This window comes from Trachymyrmex cornetzi, unplaced genomic scaffold (genome assembly GCF_001594075.2).
Source record: "Trachymyrmex cornetzi isolate Tcor2-1 unplaced genomic scaffold, Tcor1.1 scaffold607, whole genome shotgun sequence".
Taxonomy (NCBI): Eukaryota; Metazoa; Arthropoda; class Insecta; order Hymenoptera; family Formicidae; genus Trachymyrmex; species Trachymyrmex cornetzi.
The window spans coordinates 184149-198255 of record NW_017299923.1 but is presented as its reverse complement, the minus strand read 5'-3'; the positions used below and the strand labels follow the sequence as shown (position 1 = coordinate 198255).

Below are 14107 nucleotides of genomic sequence, written 5' to 3'. Positions count from 1 at the left end.
ATTTTTTTTATTGTACAAATACAGAGGCAACTGATGTTCAAGTGGTTGAAATACAGAAAGAGACTAAGTAACTTATATTAACAGACACAATTTTTATTTTTAAGAAAAATAATATAATATATAATATATTTAATAATTTTTTGTGGTTTTTTGCTACTCCGGATATTACAAAATCATGTTTCTACGTCAATTTATTGCTGCGAAAATGTAATTTTAGCAAATTTTAATGTACAAAATCAGATACGCGCGAATCGCCAAGCGGCCCGATCTTCCCCAATCGACTGCGCGCTGGCTTCCCACACTCCGCCCGGCGCACTGCTTCGCTCGTGTTCTTCAACTTTCCAATGGTTTTAAACAAACTTTTTCGACAGCAAAATATTCGAAAATTTTTTAACAGCAAATTTAATTCTTCCTTGACAAATTGGTGCCAGACAGAACTCTCAATCTTAAAAATTAGAGCAATACAGTGATTTTTTGAAAAAAAAATTGTTATCTCGGTTCCTAATAATCGGAGGGTAATCTTTTTTTTTAAATTCGTAGAAAAATGTCAGATGTCGAATGCTTCACACGACTATTTGATATGACGCATATTAACGGAGTATTCCATTTTTTTTTATACGGAAAAAGATACCCACTTTTTAAAGTCGTTTTATAATAGTTTAATTACAAAAAAATCTCATTTTGTTATTAAGTGTACGTAATAGTGCAACTCTTGAAGAAGAAAAATCACCTCTGTAAATTGCTGTGCGATTGCTCAAAGATGAAGAAATTAAGTTCTCCGCAGACAGGTTTTTAGTGAACAAATGGCTTTTTGCAAAAACTAATGAACAGGCTTGTTCAGGGATAGATTTGTTCGTCATTACGAGGGCTACATGTTATGAGAATTTCAAAGCTTTGCATTTAAATCTCAATGAACAGAGAGCGAGTGAAAAAAAGACCTTTTTCGGTGTTTTTTATTTTTTTTCTACTGAACTAATAGATCGATTTTAATATTCCACGTCTCATTTTGTAGGTATTTCGAATACCTACATTTTTTATACGGAATTATTTTTCATACAATCAATATCTTTCGTTTTATAAGCGAAACGTGCTTTTTGCAACTATTCGATTTTTTTTTCGCATATTTTCTTCACAACTCTCGAGTCTGAAACATACGCATTTCTTTTCTGATGGCCTTTTGAGACTTTCGTGAAAAGACATGCTGGTTTATATTTTATAATTTCTTTCCGGTAAAATTCTACTTCTATTGAACTATTTTCTTGCTACTCGAGTTTATGAAGGAGGGGTATACTATATATAACGCTCATGAAAAATTGTAAACAATTAAATATCTCGTAAACTGTTGCGTTTTAACATGATTTATACTATTCTGAATTAATGGGAGGGTAATACACTATTACTACAATTTATTAAAACTTGTATGTTATTTAGATTGCCTCCCGCCCCTTATTGATGCCTAGGGCCGCCGAGCGGCCGAGATTACCGAGCATTTTCGGTCGCTTGAAACAAGCGACTAGTGTGAGAAAGAACTCGCTGTCTCGTTCACTCTCGGCGCGCCCGCGCCGAAGACCAGCATACGGATATGGGCTCGTGCTTGTATATATGTTACAGAGCCGCACGATAAATGGCCGAACTTATAGGCGTGGAAAAGTGACGTTTTGACGACGAAATTTATGTTGCGTGCCATTTCGTTATTATTTGCTTAATTGTGAAAATGTGACTTGTCTCATACTTATCAAAGTCGTAATTATCGAACAAAACTAAAGATATCTTGGAATTTTATATGTAAAAGTGTATATTTTACTCGTTTCAACAGCTGTCAGACCGTGTGTTTCTACCCGAATATAGGCTCACTTTACGTACCTTTTACGACCATTTACCGATTGTCAAGGAAGGAAAGGACAGTTTTCTTTAATTTTTATAAGTGTTTTGAAGCGATCTCGTCATTTCGTTTCATCCAAATTGTCTTTATTTAAAGATGGCACGCAACATAAATTAACGTGTTATTCCTCGCTTCTGACGTCACGATTCCAACATGGCCGCCGCGACCATGTCAGGAGTCTTAAAGTATGTTTTATAATCTAATCCTAACCAAACCATGTATCGTAAAACATGTATCAGAATAAAGCAAGAAAAAATTTTCTGTTCTAAGAACAAACATTATATAAGAAAATATGAAAGTCGTGTGCTCCCAAGCAGGGGGGGGGGGGGGGGGATGGGGTGGAACTCGCTTCGCGTGGAAAGTTGTAAAATATACTTTAAAGCAGAAAATTTCTGTTTTATATGATCGAAAAGGGATATCGTATACGTTATTTCTCAAATTTTTTTTGTTAATAACTTTTTAATGAAGGACGAGCGACGGTTAAAACTTGTTGGAGGTCACTCAGGGTCATGACCTTAACATGTGTCAAGGTCAAGGTCATTGGAGCTTGGTTCCCTAATCGATACCTTTACCTGTAGAGTGCTATTATACTATTTTATAAAATACCAAAAACGTTTATTGGACGGAATTGATGATATTAACAATGTTACGAAATTCAGTGATATTAGCAGTTCACTCTGTTTTCCTTGCCCCATTTCCGCATAACGCGTATTATCTGTTCCACTTGAGAATTGGATGTATTTTTCAGAATCTGTATCACTTCCGATAGCAGTTCTCTGTGTAATGAAAAAGAAAATTGACAAATTAATCCCCGATACAGTGATTTTATACAAATGTACGATATATAAAACATACTTTGGTAACTTCTCCGCAATAATATACTGAAAAGTACCACAGCATGCGCCACGCTTTCCTTCCCAATGTTCAGGACTCGGATCCATTCGCTCTAACATATCGAAGGCTTTAGCAGCATACCAGAATTCGCCTACTTTGTAACACGCGTTAGCAATCAATTGAAGCAAATTGAAAGACTCCGCTGATGTGTCCATCTTCAAATACAGTTCCCAAGCCAATTCGGCCTTTTCATTCATTATGTCTAAGAGTAGAAAAGGCAAACACAATTGTAAATCATATCATTACTATGATAATTATTTGATAAAAGTTATAACAAAATATTAGGAGGTATGTTAGTATTTCGGGTCAAGTCAATCAATTAGACTGATTGGTCGATTCTTGAAACTGGACCGCATATCAGTATATCTACATATGTGTATATGAGCCAACGAGTTATAAGCACCAGTTTATCGAATCTTGATGATGGTTTTATCGATTAAGTTTTGAGTGGTCTCAACCGATAGCTTTTAATTATATAATAAGTGTTTTTGTTTTTTCTCTATGTATTCTATGAGCAGAGAGATATTGCTATTACTTACAGCAATATGATAAAAGACTGATGTAAATGTAATCATTTTTATATTTTTCATTACGTATCATCAGAAAAGCTTCCACTGCTTCTTTGAAGTAGCCCGCCCCAGCTTGTGCTTGAGCGTAGTTAAAATTAAAATTATCTTGATTAGAGAAATACGTTTTTATCGAATTCAGATATAATCTGACGCGTTCGAATTGTCGGTAAAGGAAGAAGAAGGAGGCCATGCATTGTCTACCAGGTATGGTATCACACTCCGATGCTGAAGAACCCACTAGTTGAAAGTATTGCTGTGCAGTTTTTATACTATCGCGCTAAAGAAATTTAGAAGTAGTAATTCAAAAATTTTTCAATAATGCTAAAAGACAAATAGCTTAATGACATACAGAACTAGTTTCCTGACCCACAACAGCGTTAACTATACCCTTTAAGATATATTCTTGTGGAACTGCTGGTTCCAGATCTTTGATCAGATCATAGGCTGCCTTGATGTCATCTTGTTTCAAATAATATATTACTAAGTTAAGCCTGGCTTCTGGTATAACGTCTACCAAATTGGGTAAAATTTGCAAAGCGTTTTCACCACCTCTAAAGACCTACGTAAAGAAAGAATAAAGTAGGAAAAGTAAAACGTATTAAAGTAACTCCAGTATATACGTCGTACCTAATAAAAATTTAATCTATCAAGTATTATTTATTATGGGGTGTTATTTACTTTAAGGTAAATAAACTATATCAGTACCCCGATTTTGTAACTCTTAACGATAGTAATCGTTATATTGTCGTTGCGCTTATACATGGTAAAGATATTATACATGGTAAAAAAACTGCGCAACAACATAATGATTCCGAACTGTTGTTAAGAGTTACAGAATCGGGACACAGTAAAAACTTCGTATTGTCTATTATAAAAAAAAAATTATATAAATCTAAATATTTATTTTTTGTATAAAAAACACTTTTGAAACTACATAATAAAGAAAGGCTCAAATAATTCAAATAAAACAAAATATAATCGGAAGGGTTACGAGCCAAAACAAAACAAATTTTAATGTACATATGATACAGTTGACATTAAGTAAAATAAAAGTAAAAACAAAATAAAAATATGTCTACATCGAACTAACGTTTCGACCATCTTCGGGTCATTTTCAAAGTTATAAACGAGTATGTATATAAAAGCGGTTGAATACCATAGATTAACATAGATCACTAATTATAGAAGTACAATGAAAATTATAAAAATAGACCTTTGTTGTTCAGACCCTGATTTCAGTTATATGTAGTCGACGGAAGGTAGATCCTGGATTTACACCAAACATTCAAATATCGCTGAGTAGCTTTTAAAACTTTTACATTTTTGTCGTACATCCCACAAATGGAATATATGGTTACTCATAGATGAGCTTCGGAAAAATTTATAAATAATACTTAAAAATAAGACATAAAATAGCACAATAACTTATAAAACATACTTACAAAATTTTATTAAAGAATAAGAATAATATATATACATTTACATTAGACTGGCAAGAAAAAAAAATTTTTTTTTAATCTGCCACTTAACTCAAAAGCTTCCCTTTCGTGCCAAAAGAATACCCCTAAATTTTATCAAAAAATATTAAGATTTAGAGGTCGCTAGTGAACGATTTTTAAATCAAAGTTTCGATTTTCCTTAATACATGTTTGATTTGATACAAAAACGACTTAATTCGGATTTTACATATGACACTATGTTTTTTTGATCACTGAACACGATGCAATAGTTCATTTAACTCTACGCCTTAAAAAATATAGATTAATCTGAAAAAATGACCAAATTTCGAGTTTAAGGTCGATTTTAGCAAGGTTTCAAGCATTCAAATAGGTCGTTACTTCCCTCAAATTGCATTTAACTGGATTATAAGACGTTTTTAAGGATAGAAAAATTTTTTTTCTATCCTTAAAAAAGTTCTAAAGTAAATTGCTTTGTAGTTTTAACATCCTTAAATCAAATGCCTCAATTTAACGATAAAAAAAACTCTTTACTATAAAATGGAATCAGTACATAATACAAAAAAATATGATTTAATAAATTGAAATAAACTACATATTATATAGTATATATTTTTTATTTTGTATTCATTTCATTTTCTAATAAAGAGTTTTTTTTATTAACAAATTGAGGTATTTGATTTGAGGATGTCAAAACCACAAAGCAATATACTTTAGAACTTGTAAAAAAATTTTTTCTGTCCTTAAAAACGTTTTATAATACAGTTACATGCAACTTTTAAAGGTCCTGTAGAAGGTCCTGAAAAAACTCCAACTGGAAATAAGTACATAATACAAAAAAATATGATTTAATTAATTGAAATAAACTATATAATATGTAGCTTATTTCAATTAATTAAATCATATTTTTTTTTGGTTAAGTACTTATTTCATTTTCTAATAAAGAGTTTTTTATTATCAAATTGAGGCATTTGATTTGAGGATGTCAAACAAACACTATACCACAAAGCAATATACTTTAGAACTTGTAAAAAAAATTGTTCTATCCTTAAAAACGTTTTATAATTCAGTTAAATGCAACTTTTGAAGGTCCTGTAAGAGGTCCTAAGAAAATTCCAACTGGATCTTGTTCTAGATGAACCGAACTACAATTTGAGAGGAGTAACGACCCATTTGAACACTTGGAACCTTACTAAAATCGACTTTGAATTCGAAATTTGGTCATTTTTTCATATTAATCGAGTTGTATTTCTTAAGGCGTATGTCATAGAGTTAAATGAATTATTGCATCGTGTTCAGCGACCAAAAAAACATATAGTACCACTTATAAAATCCGGTTTAAGCCATTTTTGCATCAAATCAAACATGTATTAAGGAAAATCAAAACAACGATTTAAAAATCGTTCATTAGTGACCTCTAAATCTAAATATTTTTTGATAAAAATTTAGGGTGATTCTTTTGGTGTGACATGGAAGCTTTTGAGCTAAGTGGCCGAGTAAAAAAAAAATTTTTTTTCTTAGCAGTCTAATATACGTAAATAGATAATTATAATTTTTTTATTACAAATGTTATGACGAGATTCATGTAATGCATTTATTGCATTTATTATACCAAATTCAATCTGCGAACTTTATACGCTTGAAATCCCGTCCACTAAAAATGTCATATATCCTTCCCAAACAGATGGGATATGCAAGACATGAAGCTGAACAAAAAATATAAGAGATAAGGACTTGTATTTTACTATACTTCATTCCTTACTATCCCTCTACACTAATATATCAAATAACCATTAAGCCTTTTGCAATTCGACTGTGGCCGAAATCGCCGTCAACTCATCAACAAGCGCCATTTACTCCAAAGAAGAAGCTTTTTGCAATCCCTATAGTAATTATTTTATGTAGGTTATGTGCATAATTGTGCTACATTAACAAATTGATTCAACTAACAGTAATTTTATTGATATTAACAATAACAATAAAAAAAAACAAAAGAAATTATAACAATACTAATACAACCTAAAATTATCTCCACTCCTATTTTTTCTGACTTCTGACTAAATCCCCACGCAGCGTAAATACTGGAGTTACCCTATAAGAAGTTACACATACAACTGTATTATGTCGTATAAGATCATGGCTAGAACTGAAGGAACTTGATATTTTTTCAATGAGTTGCTTCATCTCAACCTGTGCAGCATTTCCATCATACAAGCGAAAATGATTACATGCTTTCAAATTAATTGCGATTGTACTATCTGGATATTTCTGCAGGTAAACTTGAAGCACTTCTTGAGCTACATCATAGTAATCTAGCTTGTAATAGCATAAAGCTACATATACATTTAAAGCTAGATAATCTCTGAAAAGAAATTATAAAATCCACTTAATTTAAATGAAAACTATTTGATACATTAAATCATTTTGATCTTATGATGACAAATTGAAGGTGACATAGGAATGACTTGAGGAGGAAAAGAAATAAAAGAACAGGTACCTGGAATTATTTTGCAGTTGGATAAGAAAATACAACCCAGAATCTGCTCTAGAGTTGCATCTTTTGGTGCTTTTCTCTAAACTTGCATGAATATGCAAAAAGGTGCAAGGTAAAAATGTCATAGTCAAAAATTATACAAAATTATCCTAAAGGTTCTGTTGTATCAAAGAGATACGAAAGAGATATTCCAACCTGTTATCCAATAAAATTTTTTTATAGACATCAATAGCTTCTTGATAGTGAGCTTGCAAGTAATGAATAGACGCTAGACTGAGCTGATCCTCGATAATATCTTGCAGCATTTGATGGTATTTCATTAACTTGGATTCATTGCCCATCTTGTGGGCCAGGTGAAACAGTAATCTGATTTGCAGTTTACTATTTTCTGCTTCTTCCAGGATCTTTTGTGACTCAGAGTACATGCCTAAATAGAAGTAGCAGCACGCTAGATTCGTTAGAATGTTCGGAGATGCGTAATCCTTGTCCCTCAAGTTTTCATAGATAGTTGCTGCACGTTTGTAATCGCCTAAGTGAAATGCGCAATATCCCATCCACAAGTCCATTTCCAAATTGTTGCCGGTGGTACTATTGAATTCCAATAACGTCAAGGCGCCCGTGTAGTCTCGTTTTTCCAAAAACTCCTCCAGCTTCGGTATCTCCTTGCGCGAGACTGACGTTCGAACGCCTTCTGACGAGGCCGGTTTGGCCCTCGACAAAATCTATCAATCAGCAAATAATGTCAATGCTCCCGTAACATATTATTTTTTGCGACTTTTATGATATTTACGAAATTAAAGAAATATGAAAGAGATATTGTTTACCATTTTCTCTCTATTTCTGTCGTTCAGCGCACATACGATACGCGGCTGTATCTAATAGCGTTTTCGGCCCGATCGGGTTTGCACCAACCTGGGTTGGATTAATCTTTCCTATTGGTTGACATCACCTGCTCTACCAATAGGAGAGTACAAAACGCCATTAATCCAACCCAGGTTGGTGCAAACCTAGCCGGGCCGAAAACGCTATAAGGGTGCCGTCACATGCGGCGTAATGCGGCGTCTACAATGAGATTTTAAGACGTTAAACTTAAGCTTTAAGCCTTAAGGCCTGTCTACAATACACGGAGTAAGAAGTAAGAGTAAGAAATTGACCAATCACAGTCGATTATTCTTCTCACATTCGACTGTGATTGGTCAATTTCTTACTCTTACTTCTTACTCCGTGTATTGTAGACGGGCCTTAAGAAATTGACCAATTACAGTCGAATCCGAGAAGAATAAGCGACTGTCATTCGCCCATTTCTTATGGCTTAAGGCTTAAAACCCTATTGTAGATCCGGACTTATAGTCGAATCCGAGAAGAATAAGTGACTGTGATTAGCCCATTTCTTATGGCTTAAGGCTTAGAACTCTATTGTAGATCCGGAGTTAATCAAAGTCGCAACACGAGGAATAGCTAATTTTGATTGGTCCGTCATTTTTCAGCAATTCCTGCCAATATTCGAATATCAATATTGTAGGAATGGGCGATGTGCGTATCGATACGCTAAAAATCGTTCGCAAACTAATCTATTTTGTGAAAAATCAATTTTTCCAACTAAAACAAGAATGACAGAAATAGCGTTAATAGCATTTCCCCGAACACACTTTTTTTCCAACATTTTTTCCAACATTTATCGTCCATAATGCTCGACGTTCAACATCACACGGAAATATTTTCATTATGTAGCCTTTGGCTGCAGAATTATTGCAAAATGGGGCTCCACACCCAACTATTTTGCAATAGTTTTTAATAATGTTCTGAAAGTCGTACTATGTATAGAAAGACGTATCTTGAGCCTTGTGTCCACGATGCTAGAAATCAGTCCGAGACCTCGGATGAAGAAAGAATTGACCAATCGCAATGGTCATGTGATCAAATTGTTCAAATGTGATTTGTTAATTTTTTCTCTGTCCGAGATTTTGGACCGATTTCTAGCATCGTGGATACAAGGCTTTACGAGATCGCGACTCACACGAGAACTATGAAGGTTAGAAAGAGACACAACATATTCCTCTCTCTTTCTTGTGATTTTGCTGAAACTAGAGACTCTTAATATAAAGAGACCGTAAAGAGGAGGCCTGGGGCTCTATTCTTGAAAAGAAATGTATAGTACGTTACGTATACTATAGTATTTCCCTAGACTTTCGTATACGTTTCTTTTCAAGAATAGAGCCCCAGGGGGTCTATTCTTGAAATGAAACGTATATGAAAGTCTAGGGAAATACTATAGTATACGTAACGTATACTGTAGCATTTCCCTAGACTTTCGTATACGTTTCGTTTCAAGAATAGAGCCTCTGTTCGTTTTGGCTGAACTTTTGCACCAGTTCATTATTCTTCCTTTTCTATCCGGGAGGAAAGGAGAGAAAGAAAGATGAACTGGTGAATCAAAAATTCAGCCAAAACGAACAGGCCTAGAGTCTCTAACTAGAGTCTCCGGTCCTCGTGTCGCGACTCTGATTAGAGGGTATTTAGCTACCGCCATTATGCGTAATGTTTCACCTTATATAGTTTCTACTATGCTCGTCAGCTCGTTTCTTGTTGGCCCGTCGTGGCCCGTCTCTCTCTCTCTCGGTGCTTACATTTAAGATCTTGATACGCAGATGAGAAGTCGAAGGTGTGCGATTTCTTCGTTACGAGAGAGAGAAGCGGATTTCATTGAACGAAAACATTGAGTAAAAAGTCGATAAGATGCGTCACATCGAATGCATCGCTGCCAGTCCGTGAATCGTTCGACGCTCGCAGTTTGCTCTAACCTTCCGCATTTTTAACGGATTGCTTCGACGCTCGCGAAGATTCCGACTTCGAATCTCCTCACCCTACGACTCTGCGGTAGACACCCTCTCGTCGCATTTTTTCATGAATCGCAACGAGATCGGAAATATGTCTGACCAGTTAGCCGAAACTGTGGAGGACGATAGCTCCGTCACAATGCTCGATGTTCTCCAGGTAGAAAATCAGCTCGAAGAGGATGCATATGCCGTTCTAGGCGCATCCGACGACCAGAATTGTACTTACAGTAAGGTAGCAGTGCTTTTGATCTTTTTCCTGTGACAGTATTGCGCTTTACAGTTTTGTTCTCCATTTAACTAGTTTATTTATTTACAACTGTTTTTGTAGGGATATATAAGACAGGCGTTGTATGCGTGTAAAACATGTTGCTTAGACAAAATTCGAGCTGCCGTCTGTTTGGCATGTAGTTTTCACTGTCATGAAGGCCATGAACTTGTAGAACTGTATACAAAGCGACACTTCAGATGCGACTGTGGAAATACTAAGTTTGATGGCAAACAATGTAATCTAGAGAAAGTAATGGATCTTTTACTTACATACTTTTGTACGTTTTATATAAAATTATGTTGCATTGTGATTGACCAATACTTATTGTGCTTTCTAGCTAAAATCTGCTACCAATACTGAAAATAAATACAATCAAAATTTTGATGGTGTTTATTGCACCTGCGCAAGACCATATCCTGATCCAGAAGGTGATGAGGATGACATGCTGCAATGTATAATATGTGAGGATTGGTATCATTTGAAGGTAAATTACAAAATAATCCGTATGCAATTTATTTTTGTATTAACATATTTAGGACTTTATATTAATTGTCTCTAATTATATATATATATATATATAATTGTATAATTAAACTTTAGAAAAGTCAAAGTAAGTACCCACAAGATAAAAGATAAAAAAAATAATAACAAAAAATAAAGTGTTGTTGATTGGGTTAACTTCTAAAAGATTTACTTAAGATTTGTTCTATGTATATATGTCTATAATGTATATATGTCTTTAATGAAGATAAACTTTAAAGGACTAAAAAAAAAGGATTTTTTTTAGCATTTGGAATGCGACAACAGTACACCAGCAGATAATGCTTATGATGAAATGATATGTGCAGGCTGTATGAAGAAACACAACTTTCTGTGGAAATATGCAACAAAACATGCAGGTTACTTAGACTCTTGTGATACCTACACAAACTGAATTGTAAATTATTATTTTTTATGTATTTAATTATAAACTTACAAATATGTTATTTTGCTGCAAGTAGTCCTAAAGAGAGCAGATGTGAAATTGGATGTATCTGAAAAAAATGAAGAGATAAACATCAGTGAATTGTCCAAAGGATGTCAAATGCCAAAATTTAACTATGCAGATACTAAAGGAAGCTGTTTTTGGATGGAAGGTTGGAGAACCGCACTGTGTACTTGCGACGAATGCAAATCGGTGAGATATTGACTTTTTTCATATACTTTTGTTATTACTGACATATTACATTCGTTAAAAGATTTGTGCGGCCTTGTATGACAATCTTTTGTTATATTTTTTATCGTTGTTGCAGTTATATAATGCAAAAGGCATTGCATTTTTACTTGACCCAAAAGACAGTGTACAAGCATATGAAGAAGCAGGAAAAATGAACAAGCAGGAATCTCAGTATGAAAAAGGCATGAAAGCTCTTGCCAGCATGGGGCATGTACAAAAGCTGACAGCGATTGAAGGTAAAATTATGAGATTAAAAATATTCTAAGAAATATGTTTTTAAATTAAATTTTTCAGAAAATGTGTCACTTCCACTAATGTTTAAGCTGTTTATAATCGTTTACAGAATATAACAATATGAAAGAACGGCTAATGCAATACCTACAGAAATTTGCTGAAAACAAGAAAGTTGTACGTGAAGAAGATATTAAAGAATTCTTTTCGGAAATGGAATCCAAAAAACGTCCTAAAGTGACAGTGCCAACATATTGTCGTTAAAAACTTATATTTATACAGGGTGTCCCACAATTTTTGACAAAGCGCTTTTGTGTTGCTAGAGCTAACTAAACTGAGTCGAAAAGTTCTGTACTATTTTGCAATTTTTGAAATAGTTAACGAAATTTATGAAAGTAGCCAAATTCGTCCGGTCTACCGTCAAATGTAAGCGGATGGCGAGATAAGACCGTCCAACGAGGCGCGCGTTTGCTGTTGCTAGGCACGTTAATGCCAATGTCGCTTATAAACAATGTGCCTAGCGACGAAGAACATGCATCTCTGCAGTGGTGCCAGATTCTGGTTTGCGCCAGTGATGAAAATTTGGCTCCGCGTAACACAGAATCAGTCGCTCCACTTTTGCCCCACCAAGTGCCACCACGCTTCAGGCAAAAAGGAAGGTGAAAAGGGTACCCTGCTATCGCTGCTTCGCTCACTCAGCGCCGAAGCTAGTCGAGCGTGACATTACTTGGTGGAGCAAAAGTGGAGGGACTGATTCTCTGTGTTGCGTGGAGCCAAATTTCCATCACAGGCTTGTGCTACCTCTTGGTGGGGGAAGAGTGGAGGTAGTTGCCGATAGCTATAACTTCATAGCAACTACTATGACAATACCCCAATTCTTCCCTTACCACGTGTTACCAAGTGGTAACGCAAGCTAGAATCTGGCATAACTGTCTCTCTGGGCGGTCTTATTTCGCCGCACGTTTGCATTTGGCGGTAGGCTGGGCGAATTTGGCTATTTTCATAAATTTATATCTCGTTAACAATTTTGAAAATTGCAAAATGGTAGAGAACTTCTCGACCAGTTTAGTTCGCTCTATCTACACAAAAGAGCTTTGCAAAAAATTACGTGACACTCTGTACAGCCAGTCACAGAAAGGTTGCAACACTTTTTTTTATGGGTTTCGGAATGCCGCCTACTCACCAAGCGATTGGTTCTTATTTGTGGATCCATGAATAAGAACCAATCGCTCGGTGAACAAGCTGCATTCCGAAACCCATCGAAAAAAAAGTGTTGCAATCTTTCTGTGACCGGTTGTATATACCCCTATAGTTAACAATGATCTAAACAAAAATAGGCATTTTATTGTTTCTAGCAGGATATTTTGAGTTTTGAGAATTTCATATCTAATGTTTAATTGGTACACATGTCACTACATTGAAAAATCTCCATATATATCTTGAATCCATATATATATGTATTGAAAAATTTCCATATATAATTACAGGAAAAGATGAAAAGAAATGTGAAGAAACTTGCAGATATAAATATAATGTCAAAGAAAGATATTAATTAAGAGAAAAGATTCGCGGTTTCTTTGCATGTATTATAACATTTAATCTTTAATTCGAATAAATTTTTTATTGAAAAATATATAACGAGCAAGTTCTCGATTTCCTGTCATTTCCTTGTCATTTCTTTTTTTGCTCCCATACTTTCACATTTGCATTCCACATAACTGTTCATTGATGAAGCGAAAAATCTTGCCTTTTTTATACTTATTAGATTTTTTTTACAAATTTTTATGTAGACTCATTTTATCGATACATATTTAATATTATTTTCTGAGATTAAGAATACTGAATACTCAGCTAAGAACTTTGCGTGATGGTGGCGACAAAATCAGACAGAGCCACACACAAGCACGAGCCCATGTCCGTGTGCTCGCCTTCGGCGCACCGTGAGCGAACCGTGAGCGAACGAGACAGCGAGCCGTCCTCGCTCTGTATCGGGATTCTCTAACTTCCTATCGACGATTATCGCTGTCGTTAACTGTACTTATCGATAACTTTCGTTACGAATAATTACGAGTGAGGGCCCAGACACAAACTTTTGCATAACGCATAATACATAGTGCATAAGCGAATCAACTAATCAGAAGCTTTTCTTTCCTCCCATTCCATGAAAAAGAAGAATTTCGATTGGTTGGTTCTCTTATGCACTATGCGTTATGAAAAAGTTTGTGTACTGGAATTCTGTAAAGCCGGCGGCACACGATG

The 14107-nt window shown here is 34.8% G+C and overlaps 2 protein-coding genes across 3 annotated transcripts; one reads left to right on the top strand and one right to left on the bottom strand.

The window, feature by feature from the left end:
• Window positions 1-2498: 2498 nt before the first annotated feature.
• Window positions 2499-8197, bottom strand: Ttc26 (tetratricopeptide repeat domain 26). 2 transcript variants are annotated; one of them, XM_018515976.1, is made up of 8 exons: window positions 8121-8197; window positions 7492-8018; window positions 7300-7380; window positions 6915-7164; window positions 3695-3904; window positions 3316-3622; window positions 2738-2978; window positions 2499-2658 (listed from the first exon to the last, which is right to left on the bottom strand). In XM_018515976.1, the coding sequence occupies exons 1-8, from the start codon at window positions 8121-8123 to the stop codon at window positions 2547-2549; spliced, it is 1731 nt and encodes a 576-aa protein (XP_018371478.1). In that variant the 5' UTR covers window positions 8124-8197; the 3' UTR covers window positions 2499-2546. The 2 variants fall into 2 exon arrangements, with proteins under 2 accessions (XP_018371478.1, XP_018371479.1); XM_018515977.1 differs by lacking the exon at window positions 7300-7380.
• Window positions 8198-10200: 2003 nt separating this feature from the next.
• On the top strand, window positions 10201-13394 carry LOC108766588 (putative E3 ubiquitin-protein ligase UBR7). The gene is made up of 7 exons (XM_018515978.1): window positions 10201-10365; window positions 10462-10650; window positions 10739-10885; window positions 11189-11300; window positions 11403-11578; window positions 11694-11853; window positions 11961-13394. Exons 1-7 carry the CDS (start codon window positions 10201-10203, stop codon window positions 12110-12112), a joined length of 1101 nt encoding a protein of 366 aa, XP_018371480.1. The 3' UTR covers window positions 12113-13394.
• Window positions 13395-14107: the final 713 nt, after the last annotated feature.

Bases quoted from the DNA above. Each gene is read 5' to 3' on its own strand.
- Ttc26 (XM_018515976.1), bottom strand. The intron at 7,381-7,491 runs GTTGGAATATCT...TATTCATGCAAG, and splicing joins AAAATTTTATTGGATAACAG to TTTAGAGAAAAGCACCAAAA. The intron at 3,623-3,694 runs GTATGTCATTAA...AAATTTCTTTAG, and splicing joins TGGGTCAGGAAACTAGTTCT to CGCGATAGTATAAAAACTGC.
- LOC108766588 (XM_018515978.1), top strand. From the start codon at position 10,201: ATGAATCGCAACGAGATCGGAAATATGTCTGACCAGTTAGCCGAAACT. The intron at 10,651-10,738 runs GTAATGGATCTT...TGTGCTTTCTAG, and splicing joins AACAATGTAATCTAGAGAAA to CTAAAATCTGCTACCAATAC. The intron at 11,854-11,960 runs GTAAAATTATGA...AATCGTTTACAG, and splicing joins AAAGCTGACAGCGATTGAAG to AATATAACAATATGAAAGAA.